This window comes from Miniopterus natalensis, chromosome 1 (assembly GCF_054644295.1).
Source record: "Miniopterus natalensis isolate mMinNat1 chromosome 1, mMinNat1.hap1, whole genome shotgun sequence".
Lineage (NCBI taxonomy): Eukaryota > Metazoa > Chordata > Mammalia > Chiroptera > Miniopteridae > Miniopterus > Miniopterus natalensis.
Genome location: NC_142081.1, coordinates 86,543,517 through 86,568,337, shown reverse-complemented (window position 1 = coordinate 86,568,337; position 24,821 = coordinate 86,543,517). Strand labels below are relative to the sequence as shown.

The 24,821-nt window shown below is 42.2% G+C and overlaps 1 protein-coding gene across 8 annotated transcripts in view; it reads right to left on the bottom strand.

Moving 5' to 3' along the window:
• SVIL (supervillin) overlaps positions 1 to 24,821 on the bottom strand; it is a 238,304-nt gene that overhangs the window by 5,686 nt on the left and 207,797 nt on the right. For all 8 annotated transcript variants that reach the window (XM_087823810.1, XM_087823774.1, XM_087823777.1 and 5 more), the window contains 13 exons: positions 22,912 to 23,084; positions 21,148 to 21,303; positions 19,511 to 19,647; positions 18,750 to 18,897; positions 18,477 to 18,622; positions 17,099 to 17,274; positions 14,046 to 14,190; positions 13,389 to 13,665; positions 8,108 to 8,259; positions 5,783 to 5,888; positions 4,935 to 5,142; positions 3,264 to 3,397; positions 1,200 to 1,355 (listed from right to left, as the gene is read on the bottom strand). In XM_087823810.1, coding sequence (XP_087679936.1) covers positions 1,200 to 1,355; positions 3,264 to 3,397; positions 4,935 to 5,142; positions 5,783 to 5,888; positions 8,108 to 8,259; positions 13,389 to 13,665; positions 14,046 to 14,190; positions 17,099 to 17,274; positions 18,477 to 18,622; positions 18,750 to 18,897; positions 19,511 to 19,647; positions 21,148 to 21,303; positions 22,912 to 23,084 — 2,114 coding nt within the window. The remainder of the gene's footprint in view (positions 1 to 1,199; positions 1,356 to 3,263; positions 3,398 to 4,934; positions 5,143 to 5,782; positions 5,889 to 8,107; positions 8,260 to 13,388; positions 13,666 to 14,045; positions 14,191 to 17,098; positions 17,275 to 18,476; positions 18,623 to 18,749; positions 18,898 to 19,510; positions 19,648 to 21,147; positions 21,304 to 22,911; positions 23,085 to 24,821) is intronic.

The following is a 24,821-nucleotide window of genomic DNA, read 5'->3' as shown; positions in this document are numbered from 1 at the left end:
ATCATATACTTGAAAAGCCAAGTGGAGGTTAATAACCCATCCTGTGCCATAGGATGAAGAGGGTGGGGAGCAGCCTCCCTTTTTTAAAAAATATGTTTTTATTGATTTCAGAGAGAGAAAGGGAGAGGGAGAGAGAGATAGAAATATCAGTGATGAGAGAGAATCATTGATTGGATGCCTTGAGGATCCAGCCCACAACCTGGGCATGTGCCCTGAGGGGGAATTGAACTGTGACCTCCTGGTTCATGGGTCGGCGCTCAACCGCTGAGCCACGCCAGCAGGACATAGCCTCACTTTTTAAGACACTTGCTAATATAGCCCACAGGATGACATTTATACCCATTAAGCTTTTAAGGTGGTGATCTGGGCTGCCAGTTGGCAGGTGAGGTTCCTGGCTGTGGCTCCAGGCTCTTGTTATGGGAGAGGGAGAAGGCATGAGTGCAGGGGCGGCCGACTTTAGGCTGGACTAGAGAGAGGGTGGGAAGGTCTATAAAAACAGCCCAGTCTCCAGGGACTGTGATTGTCCCAACCAGAATGAGGGCACAGAGGTTCTATCTAGAGGTGGTGGTCAAGTAGAAGCAGACCTGACCTTGGGTGAGAGCCACGGCTCTGCTGTGCAGCCTTAGTACGGTGGACACTGTTCTTTGCCTAATTCAGCAGATGCTCTCAACTTCCTGCTCTTTGGCTACTTGCTTTCCCAGGTTCCTTTGCAGCTGGGGTGGCCATGTGACGGAGCTCTGGCCAAAGGGATGTAGGCAGAAATTTGCTAGGGGCTTCAGGGATAGAAGGGAGAGACGTGGCCATCACTGCCCTTTTCCCTACCACCTTCTTTCTTTCTTGAATGAAAATGTGATGGCTGTAGTAGGAGTAGATAACTGGGGACCAGGAAGTAAGAATGCTGAGGGAAGGCTGGGACAGCAGCAGGCACACCAGGCCTGACACCGCTGTGCTCAACCTATTCCAATAGATGCACTTGGGCGCGTCAAGTAACCGAGCCTCAGTTTCTTATAATGTATGGGTGATGCCACTTTTCATTTGGGGTAGCTGTGAAGATTAAATGAGATGATATAAAAAAAAAGTTCTAGCAGTGTTCTTGGCAAATAAAAACTGCTTAATAAATAAAAAAGGGAAATAAAAAGGCTTTTTGGAAGGTGTATCTTCTGCTGCTCAGCACGACCACTGTGCTCTGGGGGCTGTACCTGGCTGTGGTGCACTATACAGATCTTCCTGCAGGAAGGGCATGGAATTGACCACAGAGGGGTCTCGGGCAGGATACATGAATTCCGTGGCTGTGAAATCCCCAGAGGAACTGCTGAGGATGAACAGGCGGGGTGTGAAGTTAAAATTTCCAGGATCTTGGAAAGAAAAGAGAACAAAGCTAAAGACAAAATATGTACCAAAGTATATTTCAGAAGGATTGGAGAATTCATGTAAAACACAAAATAATCAAAGAATTAGTACATCTGAACTTGGAGGTAGAGAAGGACTTTTAAATCATAATTGCAAAAGAAGTAATCAAAAGAGATTTATGCACTGATAACATAAAAATAAAAATTACATTGCCAACAACAAAAAAAAGAAAAGGTAAGTGACAAAATGGGAAATAAGAAAACTTGTTAATATCCTTAGTACATCAAGAAATTTAGTGAAAAGATAAATATCTCAATAAAAATATACAAAAATGCACAAATAAAACATTCATCAAAGTAGAAATACAAATGTTGAATAATTCACATAGAAAGTGTTTAATGGTACTACTAATTTAAGACACTGAGTGAAAACCCCCATCAGTGTTGGCAAGGGTGGAGCAGGTCATGCACTGAGTCTGTGCTGGGAAACAGGCTCTTTTGTATACTGCTGGTGAGAATGGCCTGGGTAGAATGTTCTGTGGGATACAACTGGTGATACAGCAGTTCCATATCTAGGCATTTACCATAACTAGGAATGAATACAGATCATTATTTTAAAAAGTATTCACAACTCTATTTTTATATAATAGAGAAAAATTGGAAACAACTCAGCTCTCTAAGAGCCAGGTTAAGTAGAAAATGTCATATATTATAGAATATTCATGGAATGCCCTGCAGACATTAAAGTCTAAATGTTAACAACTTGGGAAACTTCGCAATAAATTAAAGGGAGAAACTAGGTTATAAAACGATATGTATAATGCTATCCAAATTTTATTTATTTATCCTCACCTGAGGATATGTTTTACTGATTTTAGGGAGAGGAAGGAAGGGAGAGAGAGAAACATTGATGTGAGAGAGAAACATCAATTGGTTGCCTCCTATACAAGTCCTGACCAAGGGTAAGTCCACAATCTGGGTATATGCCCTGACTGGGAACTGAGCCCCCAACCTTTTGGTGTAATGGGACGATGCTCCAACCAACTGAGACACACTGGCCAGAGCAAATTTATTTTAAAAAAATGTACATATAACATACAGAAATGTTAATTCTGGTTATCTTTGAGAGATGTGATTATAAGTAACTTATTTTCTTTTTTAACTTTTCTATATTTTCAAACATTCTCTATCATCAATATTCATTAAGTAAAAAAAAATTATATAAAAAATAGAGGAGTTATGTGTACAGCCCATTGCTGCCAATCTTGGGAAAGTTGATTAACTTCTCTGTGCTTCAGTTTCCTCATCAGTAAAAATGGTAGTGTTTGTTGGGTAGTAAGAATTAAATGCATTAATGTCTATCAAGTGCTTACAGTGCCTGAATCATCCTGCCTAATAACTGTTAGCTTTTCTTCTTATGTTAATCAGCATTTAAGTTGATCTTTACATATTTTGTATTTGGTGCATTTAAATACAAAACTGATACAGTCTCTCAGTTAAACCCCACTCCTTTCCTACGCCCTGGAAGCTGGCCACACCGAGAACATCTTATTCCATAGGTTCCCACTGTGTCACCGCTCATCTGGTTTCCTGAACTTTTCTTCTCCTCTTCCTCTCAACCATACCTACCTCCAGCTCCATGTAAAATGCTGTGTCTCTGTGGAGCTGGATGTGAGTTTTCCTGGTGGAAATAATGTTATTTTTTACTCTCAACCTCCTTCACCTCTACCTCTTTCATGACACAAAATTTTTATTTGGCATTATAATTAGTCATGCATATTATTTAGCCTTATTGGGTTGTAGGCCCATGAGGACCTAGCCTAGGTTTAATTCATTGTGTGTTGTACATAGCAGGTGCTCAATAAATATGTATTGAATAAATGAATGACCAGAGGCTACAGAATGTGGTATTACCTTGAAGCATGCAGTCGTAGGCTTTCCTATCTCTCCTTCCTAACGCGTCCCAGAATCCCAGGGGCTCAGAGCCTTCATCACACTCATGTATTGTCACTTTGCTGCTACTATGCAGTCCTGCTTCCAAGGGGCATCTGTATGAAGACAATCATTTTTATTAAGCTTTGGAAGTACTGACAGCACAAAATTACCCAAGGCTAAATCTATAGGTGAGTTCACCATCTCTCTCCTACTTTCTAACTAAATCAATTCTTAGTAATGAATAAAAACATTCTCTGTGGCATAGGGGCTGACTTGGCCCTTAGAGAGGAATGTACAATTACATATAATCTGTAATGAACAGAACATACATTTCTATATATAATATACATATTTACTCTTCCTGGTCCTCTCCTGCTGGAACATAAGTTTCATGGGGACAGAGACTTTGATTAGCTCACTGGCAAGTCCCTAGTCCCTAAATCTCCCCTTGGCACCAAGTAGGTGCTCAAGAATTTTTGTTGAATGAGAATGAGTTCTTTACTCTTTTGTTTTTTTCCCCTCAGGGGTCCAAGTAAATAATCTGATGGGCTGTGAATGCCTTTGGATACTTTACAGAACATCATTTTTCATCCCTCCCCACTCCCTGGCCTTTGGGATGGTGTTTTGAGGTGCAACATCTTGCTTCACAGCCATCTGGGTATTGACAGCTCACTTGCTCTCATTCTCTCCGCCCCCTCCGTGTAGTGGTAGGTTTTTAGAGTAGTCACAGGGAAAACAGGCCCACAGTGCATTGTTTTGATACCCAGAGAATGGATTTTACCAAGTTGCACTTTAGTGGTATGTTGTGGCCTTGGGAAACTCCTCATTTTTACTGTATAGATGTTACCAAGGTCCTCCCAGTTCTGAGGGAATGCTGAGCATCTCCTGAACGACTGAAGGACACTGGGATTTCTTTGGCTGCTTGCAATGCCCATGTTGCACGGGCTGCTAGGAAGTGCAGCACCCCAGTGGCAGATTGCCTCAAGACAGGTGACCGGCCAGGGCAGCCCACTCCCAAGGTCCTCGCTTAATGCAATAGCACAGTGTGATTTCTCTACGTAAGTGGTCAATGTAGGTACCTGCCTGGGAGAGGAACAAAACCCTACGCCTGGTGTGCTCTGTCAGAACTGCCTCAGGGATCGAATAACTCACTGTCAGGAGGCTGCCTTCGAGATTGCGGAAATACAGTCCTTCTCTAAAGAGAGACATCTTATACCAAACTCTTCATTAGCTAAATGCTTTTAAACATTCCACTGTTCTCACAAAATTAAAAGTCTGAAATTCTAAAAGATATTTGAAATTTGCTCTAAATAACAAAGGACTTTAGGCTTAGTAATTCAACAGCTGAATCATATCAATAAAGAAACTAAAGTACTTGTTGTGGTCCTTTCCCTCACCCCTCACTCTGCCTTTTATCGAGGCAGATAAATCCTCAAAGAGTGGGAGAAGCCCTCAGGTTGGAGGTTTTGGCTGAGATCTATCAGACCTACTTGGAATGTCAGACCCCGACAACGGTCATAACTAACCTTGGTGAAGTACTGTAAGCACACTGGAACATCCACTAGGAATCCTGGGAACCCTTCTGGCCTTCGCCTGCACATCCCACAGGCAGCCCCTTCCAGAAGAGACCCTCACACCCACAACACTCACTGTTCTTTGATTTTGTTTGCTGCAGTCCTTCCAACCTCTTTTGTGTGGGCTTGGGCTTTGCATCCATGCCACAGGTAAATGAGGGCTTTATTTACGTTGAGAACAACCATGGACGTCCTGGACCTCAAGCTACTACAGTGACAGGCCACTTCCAGCAAATTTCCTTCCATGGGCACTTCTCCTCGCACACAGTACAGCCTCCACTCACCTGCAGGGGGCACCAGCAGCACAGGGTTAGGAGGTGTGCTACACCAGGAGACTGGCCCTTGGGATCCCTGCTCAGCAGTTCACATCAAGCATCATTCAGTGACTTAAGGGAAGGGGAGGCTGAGGCCATGAAAGGTCTCACTGCCAACCCAGAACACAAATCCTTTCGGAGTTAGAGGGTTATCAAAAGTTTATGATGCAGAGATACCATTTTTACAAAATTTATAAATGCTTAGGTAAGTTACAGAACAGACATATTTTAAAAACCTCTAAAGCTAAGGTTTTGTTTTGTTCTTTTTGGATGCTGGCCAGTAAAAATCTCATAATTTATAATAGAAGATCCACTGATTTTTTTTCCTCCTAAAAAGAGACATAGTTACTGTGATGATTCCCTTTAAGGTGAAGAAATCTTCCAGCCTCCAGGATGCAGCTCTGGATCCTGGGGGGGGGGGGGAGGGGGGGTGTAGGGGGGAGGAGAGGGTAGAGATCCCCATAAAGCTGCTCTATGAGGCAGACATCAGCAAACTTTCAGTGGTAAAGCCACGACCATATAAAGGGAGGCTTAATTTAAACCCCCATGCCTATAAAAATATCTTCCAGGAGAGGAAAAAAATCTAATTAGAACAGTAAAAGTGACTCACTTTGTGCATTTTCTTCCTCCTCTTCCCGTCTCCCGGAGTGCACCACCATCCCCCCTTGGAAACACTGCAGGAAACAGGGGGGCTCCTTTCCCTGGAGAACCTGGACCTTCCAATGTAAACACATTAAAATAAGTAACCTGCATTGGTTTTCCAAAGGCATAAAAATTATACTCCCTATTGTAGAAAATCTGAAAAAAAATACAAGAAACACAAACAAAAGCCAATGACAATACTATTATCTAAAGATAACCACTATTAAAAATCTAGTGTATAGCTTTCCTTGCAAAGTATTTTTCAGATATATATTTTTTCCAAACAAAAATAGTATTGCTGTTTTATGTTGCTTTCTCCTCTGATTTTTTTCACTTAAAAGTTTGTCTGTTATCAAATACTTTTTTAAAATGTGAATTTTGATATTTAAATGGTATGTTGTGGCATAGCTGTAACATGACTGCTATAAACACATTTTTAACAAAGTACACCTCTGAGCAATGAGAATGACTAACAACCTGACTTAGTAATTCTGAGGGAAAGAACTGTCTCTTTTGTAACCTTTGCAAGAGTTTAATCACAGCCTGTGCCTACCAACCACGGCCTCCCCTTCCCTCCCCTCTTCCATCGGGTGTTAGCTGCACCATAATAACGTCAGAGTTGAGTGAACTCACACTCACTTTGGCAAGACATGTTCCCTTAAAGAGGACATTGTTTATGGAGGCTGGCAGTCGGGGAGCACTGAAGGTAGGAAGCATTTCTAACCATGAGTTAAATTATCAACCTCAGGGCCCATTTTGTATAAGTAAGTGCCATTCTGTGGCAGTGTTTTATATGCCTAAAGTGATTTTCCATCTGTTGGATTGATAAAAAATGAAATGCTTCAACTAGAGAGATTAAGACTCAGAACCCTAAAGATGATTTTGAGGGCATTCATTCACGGTCTTTACAAAAAAAAAGGCATCTGAAATTACCCATTATTATGAAAGATGAAAATGCAGTGGTCACTAACGACTATTGGTAAAATATAGTCTGTAGTAGAAAAGGACTGGTTCTTAAGAATCTGGAAAGCTGTGTGAGTTTGCTCTGTTTCTGGAGAAAGCTCCTCTGTTCTCTCCCCTCCTGCTATTGTTCACTGTTCACCCAAGATAGTAAAAGTATCTGTACATGGTGTCATGTTTCTCCAAAACCCCAGAGTCAGCTCTTAATTACTGGTACTGAAGAATGGAACCTGAGGCACTACACTACAAAGAATGTCTATAAAACCTTGGTTGTGGGTATTTGCCCATTACTATGTTGGCTCTGGGGTTATATGGCGATGGGGTTATAATGGCGATGAAGACCAGAACAGATATGGTCTCTTTCATGTTTGTGGGGAAAGACAGATAATAAATAAGTAAACAAAACCACCATGCAGTTTTACATAGTGGTAAGTGCTATAAAAAAAATAACTCATTGGAATACAAACCTGAATCATATGGGTCAGAGTTACATACAGGTTCAGGAAACGTGTTCTAGACAGGGGTAATAGTGCAAAGGCCCAGGGTGGGCAGGAAGAGGTGTATCTGAGGAACAGCAGGAAGACTGGAGCAGCCAGGGCCTGCGCGAGAGCAGGGAAGGCTGGAGAGCTGTGCAGGGCCAACCATGAAGGTGCTGGTAGACCACGGGTAGGCTGCTGAGATTGTAGGCCAAGTGTGGTGAAGAGCAAGGGGGTAACATGACTGCCCTGGTCTGGAAAAATCACTCGACTACTCTGAGGAATGCAGATGTTGGAAATACTAATTTTTACATTAATCTCTGAAATCTCCTTAGGGTATATTTATGTAAGTGGAATAACTGACTGAAGTTTATAAGCATTTAAGGTTCTTGAGCCAAAACTGTTTCTCAGGATGGCTGTTTCAAGTTACACTTCCAGAAGAAGCATGCAGGGTCCTCACCCCACTGAACCCTTGCCAACCCCAATCCAGCCTTAAAAAAAACCTCTACCAAGTTTAGAAGTGGAAAATATCATCTCTTTGTTTTATTTGCCATTCCTTGGTGATTAGTTTTAAAAAAGACTCATTGGCCCTTTGTCCTTGTTTTGTGGATTTGCTATTTGCAGATACAACATTTTGTTGAAGATCATGTTACAACAGGTGGGCCTTCCTGGCCTAGTGGTGGGGGGGAGAAAAGTGAGGCGCAGCCTGAAATCTGGAGAAGCTGACCAGGACTAAAAGTATGTTGCGTGAGTTGTCTTTGTTCATTAGAATGGGGTCCTTAGGGGACCAGGTTACACACGGTAGGGTCCTGGCAAGGCCATCTCTCATTTCTGGTGCAGCACTCTTCAGGACATACCTGGGCACCCCTCTCTTCATCCAGCTCCACTGTCATCAGAGCTGACGTGCCCTTCTCACTCACGGTGGACTGCCGGCCTTGCCAGAAGAAGTAGACGCACTTCTCTTTGCCAGCCACCCTTATGGAGTGCTCTCCCTTCTGCCGACTCCCCACTGCAAACACACAGAACAGCAGAGGGAAAGATGAGTGGCAAATAAGACAAAAGAAGGCAAGTGCTGGGCTCTCAGGCTCTCTGAGGGCAAACAGGAGAGAAATAGCTTTTGGACATCAGAGCTGAGGAGAAATTATTCATCACTGAAGGGGAAGTAAATCATACTTGCAGGACAAGAGGAAACCACCTCTTCCAGCTAACTGATCCTGCAACTCCAACCCAGAGAGATGTGATCTGACAGGCCCCCTTGATGCCCTAAGATAACACCTGCCATCCTAGAGGAAGGAGGCAGACACTCCAAGTGTGACAGAGAAAGTGGTGACACCAGAGTGGGACCTACAGCAAAGACACAAGCACATTTTCCGTATTATACTGCTCTTTGGCAAAAGATTAGCTGGTAGAGAAAAGATACTGAAAACAACAGCTGGGTCAGCTTTAAGCACAAAGGAAAAAAATTAGTCTGTTAAAACTATTCTAGGGAAAAAAACACTTGGATGTCTCAAAGTTCTGTCAGAAATGGAAGAGATGAATTGCTGACATATCACTTTCATCAAATAATGTGGGATTTAAATATCTGCCACCAGGGCTGTCTCCAGGAGTAAGTGCTGGTTATCTTTACAGTTTGGTGCCTTGCAGGCATTTGATACATTTAGCAGCCCACAGAAGGCAGATCTCACTGAAGAACAGTCACAAAAAGTTAATTGGTCAAGTGGCTGCTTTAGACAGTACTTCAGACCTCAAAATCACTATCTTTAAGGATGATCTCACTCTAGACTCTCCTCATTCATTTGCTCAACAAATATTTATTGAGCACCTACTATGTGCCAGATAACTCTTTAGGATACTGGGGCTACAAGGATGAGCAAGATAGACACTTTTCCTGCTTTCACTCTAATAAACAAATAGATGAGCAAGATCCTCTGAGACAGTGGTAGTGATGAGGAAAATAGGCAGGGCGAGGGTGAATGCTCAAGGGACTTCCTGTGGAAGGCAGGCCTTTCTGCAGAGGTGGGTGAGTGGGCGTCTGAATGACAATGACTTAAAAGGCGGAGCCTTTTAGACTGAGAAAGGTCAGGAGACCAAGTTCTTGACTCAAATGCTCAGTGGCTTAGTAAGTGGGGATCAGCAATGGAAGGATGCAGGTGGTTTTAATACCCATTACGCTCCTTAAAAATGAATGATAATAACTGGACTCCCTGCTCTATATTACCTTAATTTTTCTCAGTTCCAATCCCGTTTACCAAATCACAGTTGTCCTGAGGTTCGAAGGTAAGAAGAAAACTTATTTAAGTTCTTAAGAGGTGAGAAGCAATATTATTTATTTATTTATTTATTTATTTATTTATTTATTTATTTATTTATTTACCTGTTAGCAAAGTACTCAATAACAGTTCATAAATGATTATAATTTTTTAAATATATCTTTATTGATTTCAGAGAGAGGAAGGGAGAGGGAGAGAGAGATAGAAACATCAATGATGAGAGTCATTGATCAGCTGCCACCTGCATGCCCCCGACTGGGGATTGCGCTTGCAACCCAGGCATGTGCCCTGACCAGGAACAGAACTTCAATCTCCTGGATCCTAGGCTGAATCTCAACCCCTGAGTCATGTCCGGCTGGGCTAATTCTTAAAGTATTTTGACTAAGCACAGCCTTCAGAGCAATCTACTGTACACCTGGAACTGGTCAAGATTGTGTTTTTATGTGTGAAAGTGAAATAGCAATCATCAATGAACAGATTATAAATGTCCACAGTTAGGTTGGAAGGTACTTGATTGAAATTTATGCTGACTTAGATAGGAACAAAGGTTTGTCTTTCATTAGCAATCTTCAAAGTAGTGAAATTTGGTGGTGTTAATAACTAGGTTATAGGGAAAAGATATACTTATAATAGATCACAGCAGTTGATAGCTATCTTGGGATTTGTTAGCACTTAAATACATTGTGTAAATATATAGTCATGCTCAATAACCAGTTTTATATCCTAACATTCTGAAATGGACTTGCGTGTATGTACCTAAAATAGAACTGTATTTCTTTAAAAATATTTCATAAAACAGACTTTTCACTAATTTTTCTTGCAATTTTCTTCAACATACTCAAATGTAACCCTATATACAACTTACTTTTTGAATTATTTATTTTTAATTTTAGCAAAGGAAAAACTGAGCTTTTATTAGTAAGAACTCCTGAACTATAATCATTATAGCCTTGATCAAATGCCTAATTTACAGTGTTGATGCCCTCAAAATACTGTCAAGAGTACGTTTGTTAGCAGTAGTTATATTTAGGAGTAATAGAAAACTGAAATATGAAGAACTGCTTATGGTCAAGTGGTCTAGAGCAGAACCCCATTTACCGACTGCCTAGTTAGAGGAACCTGACCAGTATCATGCTCCAAGTGCCCGACCCAGCATCAGTGGGCATCTCAAGCAGCTTGTTTCCTGACCTTTGAGGGCACAAGCCATGCCATGCTGTCCCTGAGGTGGTGACTAGGGAAGGACCCTGACCCACAGAGGCTTCTAGCCTCCTTCTGTGGAACCCAAGGAGTTGGCCTCTGTGTGTGCCTGTACTAAGTGGCCAGTATCCACTAAGAAGATGATTGTACCACCTTTATAGCTGCTGCTTTTTGCTGAGCCTGTCCCAGAACATCCTGAGCTCAGAGTTCAGTCCTGTTTGCAGATGCAGCCCTTGTGGGGTATGAGTGATGAGGAGCTGGACTAGTAGTCACCAAAGGACCAGTGCTTCCAGGAGGACCAGGGCATGACTGCAAATGCCATGGGTCTAAGCTTTTCTGCTCCCAGAAGGATGGTCTAGAATTTGAATGCTCCCCACTCTAACTTAATTCTCTGAAGCTGGACTACTTCAAAGTTATAACTTTGCTCATAAAAATACTGCTGGATCTGGCTGTGAACTGAACACACTGTCTATTGGGAAGAAATACAGCAAGTATTTGCCTGGCTCAAATCATTATTTCTTAGGGGCCTCCAAGTAAATAGTCTATGAAGAACTCAAATTTTAGATTTATTTTGGTAATTTATTTTCATTTCACTTCACTCATTCATTCACTTGCTATTGCTTCTTTTTTATTATCGACAGCTCAGGTAAGATGACTCAAGCCCAGCTGGTGTGGCTCAGCAGTTGAGTGTCGACCCAAGAACCTGGAGGTCACGATTCGATTCCCAGTCAGAGCACATGCCCAGGTTGTAGGCTTGATCCCCAGTAGGGAGTGTGCAGGAGGCAGATGATCAATGACTTTCTCATCATTGATGTTTCTTTCTCCCTCTCCCTTCCTCTCTCTGAAATCAAGAAAAAACATTAAAAAAAAATTATATCCACCTGGAACCTCAGAATATAATCTTATTTAAAAGAAAAAAAAAGAAAGAAAATGACTCAATTTCACACTGTAGCTCCCCTTGGTCTCTTTTATAAAACATGTGGTTCCCCTTGTATTTTAAGAACAAGAACTATGTGTCTTCAAAGGTTATTCCTTAAAGTTCCCTGTTCCACAAGCCCAAAGGTTAGTAGTTTCCCTCACTAAATTCTCTCTCACTGTTTTTATGGCCAACCTGCAGCACAGCTTATTACTTTAGTTTGCCAACTCTGCTTCATATCAAGGAGCTTAAACCTAGTGACTCATGGCAGTTGCTGTTGTTTTGGGTAAATCCACATTACCTCATCTTCAAGTTAAAGGTAGTAATTAGGCTGTTGCTGCTGAGAATGTCAATGACAATTATTTCCTGCACCTACCAGGTGAACACGAGCAAGGCACGTGCTAAACACTATACATACTATATTCTGTGAGCTGGGTGTTATAATCCCTATTTTCCAGGTGAGACAACCGAGGCTCAGAGAGGTTAACTAACTTTATCCAACTTGCAGAGCTGGCATGGAGGGCTTGAGAGAAGATTCAGACCCAAGCCATATGGCTCCAAGGCCCATGAACTTCCCTCTAAGTGACAGGGCCTCCTTATGAAAGGGAAAATGGTTTCAGTGCTCAGCTCAGCTCTCTCCAGCTATTTGACTTCAGGTGAGTTACTTAATCTTGGTGTCCTGCTCCTTATCTGAAAAATGAGCATAAGGACAGAACACATCTCATGAACCTGCCGTGCAGACACTCAACTAGAGCCTGAGGTAAAGCCCCACCATGTACCTTGTGGGCTGGGTGGTCCCAGGGCCTGCAGCCCAGCTCTGGGCACAACCCCACACAGCCTCCTGCCCTGCTTTCCCACTGTGGGCAGATGCCATTTCAGGGGATCGAGCTCTCCTCTTTAGCACGAGGTAGTTGCCTCCCCCTGTCTGTGCCTCACTGTTATTTATACCATATGCTTCTTGAAGGCAGGGTCTGAAATATTTACTTGCTCCCTATAAAAAGTCTCTAACACACAGTAAATGCTGTGCAATTGATTAAAAGCTTTGTTTTTGATAAGTCTGGAAAGAAATCAAATGGCTCTAAGTCTGCAGGTGTTTGCTCAGCAAACCACCTGGAGGGCAAGGGGACTATAAGGAGGTGAATCACCTCTTCTGGAGTTGAATCTTGAAAGTTGGAGCTGTGACGTAAACTCCCTGCTAAATGGGTAGGGATGATGGACACTGTGCACAACATGGGTAACAGCTACTTTTTGGTAAAGGAAAGGGATTCTCTCTTCAAACACTTGCTGTCCTCCCTTGGAAATAGCTTTTTTCATTTTTAATATTCTTTTTGTGTGTGTATATTTGCTATAATGTTTCTACACGATTTGGTTTCAGTTCTAAATCATCCAGGCATGCTTTACTTAACAACTTTAAGCAGCATCCATCCACATGGCAAATACCATCTGGAGACAAATCTTCACTTTGCTGGAAAACCTATGGGGACAGGGCAGGGGAGGGAATGAGGGTCCTGGAAAAACCTCAACAGGCAAATTTAATCTCTATAAAGAAATGTCCCGGATGTTAGCAATACTGGGTTAGGAATTCATCTATAGGTTTACTAAGTGGTTCTTAAAGCGGATGAGTATGTTGGTGCACTACACTCACATAGCCAAGGTGAGACATGGCACACGCAGAGGCCGGCTCCGGCAACCCTGTGGTTCCCCACGTTGGTGCTGGAGCCGGGTCTCAGTTTGAAGGAAACGTAGGTCACTAACCTGTGGTGCTCACCATGTACTTCCACTTGACCACATAGGCATCCCCTTCATGGAATTGCCCAATGCTCTGTTTGGGGAGCCTGCTATAGTCGAATTCGAGGATATGCCAGACATCCACAGAGACACTGGCAATCTCAAACTGCCTCCTGTCATCCCCTTCCACCAAGCCATAGCCACGGCCCACGTTCACCCCATCTAGCACAGTGCCAGCTGTTGTCTGGGGCACTGGCACCATCCGGGTCACGTCATATGGCTTGACTTCAGCCCTAGAATCTTCCTAAAAGGGAACATAAAAACGTCTGATCAGTTGCCTATTTCTCCAACTGTTTGGTCTCATACTCAATGCAATTTCACTATTAATGGGACAGTGTAAGAGCACAGCTTTCACACTTCATCTCAGGGTGTTGAACTGCATTAGGGAAAGCTGTATTTATGGGAAAGACTTAGGGAGGCCTGAAAACCCACCCCACCATAGTGAGCGGGACACCCAAAACCCAAAGGTGCAAATAGGGCTATTTTCATTCTCAGAGTTGGAATGTAGTTGGAAACTGGTTTGCTGTTCTACTAGTAAAGCCTGGAAAGGCTTTTAGCTTTCAGGTCTCTACTGTTGGGACCCAAACCAAGCCCTGAGGTTTGAGGCCTGGCCACCCAGAATACCTTCTGCTGGGCAAGTTCACCGACATTCTTCTCATTAGGTCTCTTCATTTCGGTCCAATCGAGAAATTTCTCTTTGAACAAAATAGTCTCATTGTGTTCTGTAAGTCTCCCAAATATTGCCCAATCAGGCCGCCCCTGTCCTTTCCTATAGGTAGGTGGGTGGGGGTGCAGACAGGAAAAGAACCAAGGTTAAGCCATGATAAAACAAAAGAAAGGAATCTAAAACAAACACATGGTTATTGGGAAAAAACCCTCAGCATACATAAGTAGTATATAGAATGAATGGTTTGTTTTTACTTATTTTACCAAATAAGTGACATCCTATTATTTTAGCCTGAAGCCTTGTAAAGCTTTCTGTCCAAGGAGTTGATGAGCTGAAATGCAAGGCGAACCATGTAAGGACTGGACTTTTCTTACATCCTAGCAAATACTTGTATTCAGGATGGCCTGGAGATGGCACACTAGACTGGGAGCGGGTGAGGCAGGAATTACATGCATATCTTCCTGGCCTCCTTCATGCCACCCACAGGTACCTCCAGTTGCTCAACAAGTTTCTGTCAAGTTGAACAGATGGGAGTTCACCTGAACTCTATTATTTTAAGTCATGTTACAACAAAACTCTCCAGTCTACTTTCCTCTGTTACTAAACTGAACATGCTTTCATACATCATAAAGTGAATGTCTGCATATTTATTTCTAGGCCACTGGACACGACAGTAGGCAGGGAGAGTATAAGGACACAGGGAAGGAAGTGAAGCAGCCCAACCTGCAGGTCTGGTCCTGCCTCAGGATCTCAGAATGTGAACCTGTGCTTGAAATAAAAGGTGACTTAGAGAAAGATACTGGCATACCTCGGAGATATTACGGTTGGGTTCCAGACCACCGCAATAAAGTGAGTGTCACAATAAAGCGAGTAGTGATCTTTTTGCTGGTGGAGGGTCTTGCCTTCAATGTGTAAAAACTCAACATCTATGAAGTGCAATAAAATGAGGTGTGCCTGAGAAAATACATGCTATAGAGGGTCCAACCCTGAGAAGAAGGTGCAGGTACTTCTCATCCTTCCAAATCAATTGTTGGCTCTGAATCGTGACTGGGATGCATATGTCCCCTCAGACCAACAGGCAGTGGTCACTGGACCTTGCTGTGGCTCCTGTCTCATCACCTCCTGTTTTGGACCAGACTAGTTTCTGAGATCATGGCTAAGGCACATCATAGAGGGTGGTGTCTCAAAGGAAACCGAAACAGGGTACAAATACTGCTGCCTCATACTCCCGGGGTCTTAAGGAACCAAATATCAGCAACTATGGAAAATGCAGGGCTCCCTTGAAAGGTTGTGGTCTTTACCAGAAATGTCTGGATGACTGTCTTTTTATAAAATTGACTCCGCAGACTTGCTGAGATGCCTATAGGAAATGCACTTGGTGTCAGCTTTAGAAATGTATCTTTTAAGTTGTGAAGTTGCATGAACATGACAGGGAACAGGCCTCAGTGTGATGGTGGGAACAGGAGCGGGAGCAGGCGTGCTTGTCCCCATTCCCACTTCGCACATTGTCCAACTGGACTAAGTCATGGCACCTCAGTGGTTTCAGCCTCCTTGATGCTTAATCTTGGCTGCACCTTAAACTTTCTGGGGAGCTTTTAATACATACTGACACCTCACACAAATTGAAAACACATCTCTAGGGCTGGGTCTGGCACATGCATTTTTAAAAAACTCTTCAGTTGATTCTGATCTGGGAGACGTTGAAAACTTGGGGGCTGAGTGCTCCCTCATCTGCCTCCAGATCTGTGGACATGTCATTGCTAAATAGGAATTGTCCGTCATACGGATTTTATGCTTCAGCATTGTACATTTCATTTATTATACCAAGTAAAATATTCTTTTTAGCCTTAGTTTCTGTCTAAAAATGCTAGTCATTACAGTACTAATTTTAAGTTAAATGTGCACTTGCTTAAAAAGGATTTGAAAACTTTTCACCTGTTCAACAGAATTTTTAATTGTTTCTATTTGATAATAATAAAATCAATAATTTGATTTTAAAACAGGAAACCGGTAGGAAAGTTGAAATTTGTACACTAGTTCAATGGAAACCATTAAAATGCAGTTGTGTGATACCTAATATTCTATGATATCTGGTGGCACACACTTTTTATCTGATTTCTAGCCTAATGCATGGCAAACAATTTTGTCTGGTTGTTATGGAAAAAAACAATCCTTTTGCATAAAGAATTATTTTTTTTCTGATCGTATTTGTTTGAGTTTGTGCATATTCTTATGATTTCCCAAATTACTTTAAAAAGTCCAGTACACTGTAGAAATATTAAAATTACAATCATTATTTTAATTCCATATCTTCCCCCCTCCTTCCAAGAGAAGGCATAAATGTCACCTCCTGCCAAATAAATAATAAACCCTGGAATTCAAGGGCTATGATGGGATACTGTGGCATTAGAAGGAAATGTATTGTTTTACACCTGCAGATTGACGGCTGGATTCCAGAAACTGGGAAGTTTCAGATCAACATGTAATTTGTTTAAATAATTGCTATTCATCTGTCACAATAGCACCTGGAATGCTGCAGGTGAGAATAATTTGTTCACTTTAAGGCATGAAATATAAAAAACATCTTACATGCCCTGGCTAGTTCAGCTCAGTGGTTAGTGTGTCGGCCCATGGACTGAAGGGTCCTGGGTTCGATTCAAGCCAGGGTGACATGCCTCAGTTGCATGCTCTATACCTGGCCCTGGTCACAGGGTGCATGGGGGAGGCAACCCAATCAATGTGTCTCTGTCACATCAATGTCTCTCTCTCTCTCTTTCCCCTCCCTCCCTCCCTCCCTGAAAAGCAATGGAAAAAGCATCCTTGGGTGAAAATTTAAAAAAAAAAAAATTAAAAGAAACAAAATGTTCCTTTGTGAATATTCATGGTACTGCATGGTAGTAATTTATGAAAACAAAACCTATGAAGAGCTACAGTAGACAACTGAGGAGAGAACTGAGGCCCCTGAGGGAATCTGCTCACTCTACAATGCCTTCAAAGATCACAGGAGTACCTGGGAATAAGTGGATTGCATTCTCCAGGATCCAGTGGGTTAATGTCACAATTCTCATAGTCAAAGGTTCCATTCCATAAGTGCTTTGCCAGCTGAAATGCTATTTTCCGTTGTGCCAATGTAACTTCTTTCCCGTGCCACACGTAAACTTCACTACCAAAATCAAACACCAGTACCTGGGAGGATGGCACAGAAGAATTTACTTCAAGGACAAGCTCAAGTTGAATCAGGCTCCCTACTGACAGTGAGTCAAATGGGTGATGATATGAACCCAGATGGAGTAGTCAATATAAACACAAGATAACAAGATCTACCAGCTGGCACTGTCCAGCCAGCTCTACCCCCTGGGTAGGATTCTGTCTCTGTCCTAAATGTTCAAGTTAATGGTCCCTCCTCTGAACACACAGACCACCTAAAACTTCTTATTCATCAAAGAGTTAAGGACGTCTTCCTATCATCCTTCCCTTTCCTCCCCTTCCTCCCTCCCTCTCTCTCTCCCTCCCTTTCTTCTTCTCTCCCCACTTCCCTCCCTCCATTCATTCATTTGTTCTTTCGCTTAGCATATATAGGCCATTTCATACATGCCAGGCACAGAGGACCGAGTGTTGGGATCTCTCCTCTATACAATTTCAAGACCCTCAAGGGCAGAGACCATATCATACTTATATTTATAGTAGGGTTTACTCTTTGCTGAATGAATACATGAATGGGTTGCTATCTCGTACTTTGTGCCTACGGTTTGTTCTACTCTTTCTTCCTAGAATAATTTCTCCCTTCATTTTCAATAATCCAAATTTTACTTAATTTCAAACTAGGCTCAATTTCACTTTCTCTTTAAAATTATTCCTATTTCTTTTTCTGTGACTTTTTTCATTTAAATGCCCATACATATTATACAATCAATCTAGCTTCAGATTACAGTCTTCATAATACTCTTCTATTCAATAAAATTTTGTGTCTTTCACTTTTTTTCTCAACACTTAAACTACTTAACAGTACTGGAAATGTATGTACTTAATAAATATTCAGTGGTGTGAGAGAAAAAAACAGTATGTAAAAATAAATTATATGTATCTATTATTCCTGAAACTTAAGGACTGAAAAATATTTTATTTAATTTTTATACAAAAATCAAGAGATAGGGCTAATATATACATTTTGCCTAAAATAGAAAAACCTTCCAGGATTTATTGAACCTTCTCTGAACAATACTCTAAATTCTATGTTAGTATTTAAGATGGTGGTAATGGTTTGAAATTACAAACAAATATCTTTTCAAAAGATGTAAACAATCTATGACACTGGCTAGCATTAATGGGCACTTACTATCTATTTTATTGGGCAGCCCTGTGCAGACTGCTCCTCCCATGCCCTGTACCTCTTTTGATTGCAGAAGGGAGCACTTTGGGATTTTCCCCCAGAAGTCATCATCAGGAACAAGCTTGTCATCCATCAGACGGTAAGTGCAGTTTGTTTCTATTATAGCTGTTTCATACAGTTCATCTTCCTTTGGGTCTCCAGCAGCTTTGGGATATAAACAATAAGAGGATATTACAATAGATGCTCAATGGGGCTGGTTTAGAAGAATGAAGTAGGGGAGAAGAAAGGATATTTAAGTCTTGTCACTCTCTGAAATACAGTAAACTCTTACATTGGTAACTGGTTTGGCCACCCAGAAGCTTCCAGAAATCTTTGGCTGCATGAGTGTGTGTATTAATTCCTTCTTCAATAGTTTGGATATAAGTAGCTCTACAACCAAGTTCCCTCTTTGTCTGTATTAAAGTTGCAAGTTCTGAGGCCTGAAAAAAGGGAGGAACACCATTACCTAGGTAGACAAGTCCATGGCTAGCTGAAGAAGCACACTCTGAAATCCAAGACCAGAAATGGTGTGTGTCTGAAAGGAAAACCCAGTGATCACAGGAGCTGAGGCACTGGTTGTTGGGTATTTTCAACAAAGTTAAGAAATGCAACTAAAGTAAACAACCAGACGTATCAATTCTTCAGAGCTACAGTTCTCACTCTTCAAATTCAACAGATCATGTGAATTGTAAAAACTGCTCGTTCTCTGGACTTTTCCCCATGAGATCCTCGTTCATTAGGTCTGCAGCAGAATTTAATTAGTTACCTGGGATAAGCAATTCTGAAGTGATATGCCAGTTCCTTTTTTACACAAGAGTGAGAACAAACCCAGGACTTCAAACCTGGAGGGACAGGTCATAATTCTTCTAAAATATCACGTATGAGCACCTAACAGATGCTCGTTGGAGAGACATTCAGGAAAATATCTACCCTTCTCATGAGAATGAAACATTGGGCACTTGAGAAGCTTTGTAATCATCTGGCAACTGGTACAAGATTTTGTCAGTGTATAGAGATGCTCAACTAAATTATTTTTATTTTTCAGATACCAACCTTTGCCTTTTCTATGACATTTGCAAACTCTCCTACCCACAGGAAGCAGTAATGGGGAGAGAGCAGGAGGAAGCAGTCCCCGCTGTTGAGTGATGAAGCTCGAGGTTCCACCAATCTTGTCTGCACATGTCTTCTTCCTGAACACAAGGCAAAGAGTCACTGTCTCCCAGGAAGTAGATCTCCTCCAGCCACAGAAGGACCAGGAAGCACCCTATCAACTGAAAGCACTCTGGCTTTCAATTTTAGAGTCTGGCCTAGTTCCCATGACTGGGAGTAGCAGAGAGGGAATCAGAATGACAGCAGCTTTCCCAAATGTCACCAAGTTCTCAGGACCACTGTGTCCTGTCAGTGTCCTGTTACAGCACATACGTGAATTAGTTGAGGTTCCCTCCTCCAGGAAAGATAGCACAAGCTCCATCCCCTCATTCACTCATCTCCTCGTCTCCTCTCCACTCAGCCCACACTCTACATTTAGTAACCGTGGCCAGCCATGCCGCAGGTGAGGGTGTACTTTTTACAGCTTCTGCTTCCTTAGGAGTCTTGGATGGGGAGCCCATGAGGAATCAGCCTAGAGGCAAGAACTGTCTTGGGCTGCTTTCAACACCTCCTAAATGCTGTTGATGGATCTTTCTACAATCACACTGATAGTATTGTCTCTGGGTTAGAACCAGAAATAAAGGCTGGTTATTTGAGCTTATTACTGAGAAGGACAGTGGACATGAAGAAACACATGGGAAACCCTCACACACAGAGAGGCCATTTCATCCACCCTCTCTGGATGACTAATCTCGACCAGTTGCCTCTCAGACGCAGCCAAGTCTGCCCACATAGCTCAGAGCTAGGTCTCCCGTGCTGTGGATAGAAAGGCTGATGGAGAGGAATCCGGGTCCGCTTCACTTGCTTCTGCTTCCCCTGGATCCCTTCTCCACAGATGCACCTCTTTCCCTCTGGCCTGCATCTCTGGTATGCCTCAGGGAGGACAATTGTGTGGAGAAAGCACTATGACAACTTAGGGAGTGTGGTAAATGCCTGAATGTGTGGCAGGGGCCACAGGGCAAGGAGGGGCAGCAGCCAAAGCTGAGCTTTTTGAATAGAAGAGACCTGTGTTCAAATGAGCAGTGCTGCTCAACAGCTGCTGACCGCAGGCACATTACTAACCCTCTAAGCCTCATTGACAAGGCACCTCATGGATTTTTTTTTTAATCCTCACCCAAGGATATGTTTTTAAAAAAACTGAATTTAGAGTAAGAGGAGGGAGAGAAAGGGGGGAGAGGGAGAGGGAGGGAGGGAGGGAGGGAGAGAAACATCGACCTGAGAGAGAAACATCAATAGGTTGCCTCCCGTATGATCCAGGGGTGTAACCTACAACCTGGGCACGTGCCCTAACTGGATATCAAACCCGAGACCCTTTTGTGAACAAGATGACACTCCAACCAACTGAGCCATACCTGCGAGGGCACCCCATAGATTTTATGAAGCTTACTTGAGAGGGGGTAGTTTTTGCCTGGCGCACAGCAGGTCCTCAAATAGCAGAAGTTCCCTTCCCATGACAGGTGGTTAAGGGCAGTCAGGATCCCTGATGCTGCCTGACTGAAAGCCCTGGCCAGCGGGGAACTCCTCCTGCTGCTCTTACATACCTTTGATCTGCAACAGCATCAGCTTCTTGTAGGGCACTGCGCTGTTGTTAGAATTTTGTTCCGTCAGGTTGACGCTTCGCAGGCTGACGCTGCTAAAGTTTTCTTTACTGGCTAAACCTGCCAGGGTGACTTCTGAGAAGTTGGAGTTGGAGGACACTGGGATGAATGAATAAAGAAACACAAAAATACAAGGAGAAGCAAGATGTTCAGGCAAAATGACAATGTTTATTTACAATCAGAAATTATTCATAACCTACTATCTTTTTCTGTTAAGTTCATCCTGAGGGGAGAACATACTCAAGTCTGATTAACTATTTAGTGCAGTGCTTAACCCCTTATTAACAATTCAACACTGTACTGAAAGTATAAACTGCTTGTTGACAAGTGTCACACCTCACCATGTAGAGACAAGAATCGAGAGACAATGTGGTACAGCTACTTTAGAATAAAATCAGGAGCTGGACTCACGTTGCAATTCCACTCAAAACTATTATAATTCCTAACAATGTTGAGATGTTGAAAATACGTTCTCAAGGAAGACTGTTAGATGTCTTTCACCGAAGCCTTTATTTTCTTCCAAAAGTAGAAAATCAAGCATTCTATAAAGGATGGTTTAGTTCTAATCATTTTCTGGAGCCAAAGTGATAAGTTGCTCATCTGAGGTCTTTTGCTCTCAATTTAAGATTGTAATAACAAGATGCTGAGTTTTCAGTGTAGACCAACAATCGTATATGTGTCAGTCACCACAAAGATATGCTCTGCACCACCCAAAAGTGGAAGCAGAAGAAAAGTAGGTAAGATTTGTGCCAATAAACCTTCATTTATCCAACTCATTGTTTTAAAAAATGCATATTCTGGTGAAGAATTCAGAAAAATTATTTTGCTGGAATTAGGTTCTAATACTGAAGAAATATAACACACCTTGAGAATTCATGTGGCATAGTGATTCTGAAATATACTTTCTTAGTAAACCAGTTATGTTGAAAGGACTCAATCACTTTATCTAAATACTATATTTCTAAGAAAAACTTTAGGAAATAGGTTTACAAGTGCTACAGGAAAAGAAAAATTATAGGAAGTATATTCAAAACAGCACAATTATGCATGCCATTTTCTCCACCAAGGAAACCTCTGTTGAAAGCTATGAAACTCCACCATACTGGGCAGGTAAAAGCAGAGCAGCATTGCCTCCAGTGAAACAGATAGCCTGGAGCCTACTTCCTCAGGCTTCTTTCACTGTCCCCATTCAACTGCCCCCATTCCACCCAACCTACATCCCATCAAAAAAAATTTGCAGAGCACTGGTTTATGCATTAATTAATAATACAAAAATCTAGGATTAGGCAAAGCAGTGATTTGGGACATTTCCCCTTGAGAAATCAAATGATTTCCTCTTGACTAAGAGTAAGTGGAGAATTATTGTGTTTGGGCCCTATGGAACTAGCTGACAACTGGCTGAATTACAAAGCCCCAAAACATCCTTCTCCTCCAACCTCTTGAAAGAAGAGGCAGCAAATCAGGGTAATTTGAATTTTCCAACTAACAGATGCTTGATGCTATGAGAATTTCTGTGAAGAGCCTTTAAATTCTAGGCAGATTTTCTGCAGGTGGCATGTGTATGTACAAGCTTACTCATTTTTATTTAATCAGTGTCTTATGAGCACCATTACTGGCCTTTGCAAGGCAGAAAAAGGAGGATTGGAATCACCATGTCACCAATTCTCAAGCACAGAAGCAGGGTGGTGAGTGGTTCCAAATACTCACTCTTTTCTACTTTCATCCGCTTTGACTCCATGAAGGCGACATTCAGTCTCTGCTCAGTGTATTCCTGAAGGAGGTCTTCTCTTGCTGCCAGCATTTTCAGGGGATTTTTGGAAGCCTGAACCCGGCGCTTGGGCCTAACTGCACGCTTGTGCTCGGCCACTGAAGATGTCAACCTGAGGAGCAAAGCAGAGCTGCGGCCTCAGTCTGTAGTAACTCCTGATTTATTGAAGGTCTCTGACCTGAAGCAATAGGCTCCACAGTTTTTCATTCTCTGATTTTATTATAAATCTTACAACTCTTCTTCCCACCAGCCACTCCCCTGACATGAAGTCATAGAATCTTGGGGATGGAAGGGAGATTCAAGGGGAGAGTCAGGTAGTTCAAGAATCCACGCAATCCCTGAAGCCCCCACTTACCCATTCCCATGGGCTCTGCCTGAAAAGCACCAGTGCCTAACTGGGCAGCACATCCCACTCCTAGAGAGCTCTCAAGGGTAGGAAGTTCTTCCCTAACCCTACATACCCACCTACCTGTTCCAATTCTTCCCCTTGGAATAGTGCACATATCTACCTCTTCTGTTACTGGAAAGCCCTTCAAGGATTCACAGCCAGCCACTGCTTCTCCCTTCCATCCTCTTTCCTGCAGACTAACCTTTCTTTTTACACAATAATTTTTCATAATGAGTCTCCTTGCAGTCCATTGCCCCCTCTGAAAAATAACCACTATTTTAAAGAATAGATGGAAATAAAATTGGTTCACAAAACCAGCTATGACTGCCACACACTCACACAACTCTCTGGGGAAGACAACCAGACATGGGGAGGTGGGTGGACCCAGTCACATGATTTCCCAATAGATTCTAGCTGTTGCTCTCAACTTCCAACTGCACAGGTCTCTATGCCTGCAAGTCTTCTTTATATATAATATTATCCTGTATGTGGGTGTGTGTAAGCATACATATACATTTAAGTTATATATATATAATGATTTAAACAATTTAAACATTTGGGTTGGGAGAAGATTGAGAAATGGCTAAATAATCATGCATGCAAATACCTAAAATATTATTTAAATATAGAAATGGTAAATTTTTAATTTTCTTAAGGTAGCAAATTAAAAAAAGAAGTATATTGAAACCTGCAACAAATGAAGTGGCTTAAGGAAAAATTTATGACTACACAGACTTAAGGAAGAGATTGTTACTCTGATAAATTTGTAGGAAAAAGATAAATGTGGTTAATAGCTGTGGGTTTAGCCTGCCCAGAGTATTTTCCCTACTTCTGGTAAGAGCACCTTTACTCTCCTTTGGAGAACCCATTTCACTCAATCCTCTGCCTCCAACCCCAGCTCAGGATGGGATCCAGAGACCAGCTCTGGCCAATCACCATCTTCTAGCCCGTTGGCCACAGGATTGCTTTAAGGATGAACTCAGACCCAAGAAAATCAAGCCTGGAACTTCTGCTGGAACTACTTGGAAGAGGAGCTGCCTGTGCTGGAGTGGCCAAGTAAGCAGCTAAGAATCCTGAGCTAGAGGTGGCCACCTTCACCCCATGGCCACAGTCCGACTGAGAGTGAAGCAAACCAAAGGAAAGCAGGCAAGAAAGAGACCATATTCTGAGGATCCTCCAAGACCCTCAGTTCACGCCTATACTTTTCAATGAGTGAACCTGTAAATCCCCCCACACCTTTCTTTTGCTAACGTCAGTTTGATTTGGATTTCTTTCTGGCGCTTGTAACTGAAGGAATCATAAACCATAACTGCTTTTCTTAGGTGGCTTAGTCATGTTCCTGTGGAAACACAGACCCTTGTATATCTTGAGAAAACTCTCAGATCTACTGATTTTATAAATTATTGTAAGTTAAGTAACATGCTTTATTGATTTTCTAGGTAGTTGTATTAATTTGAGCCC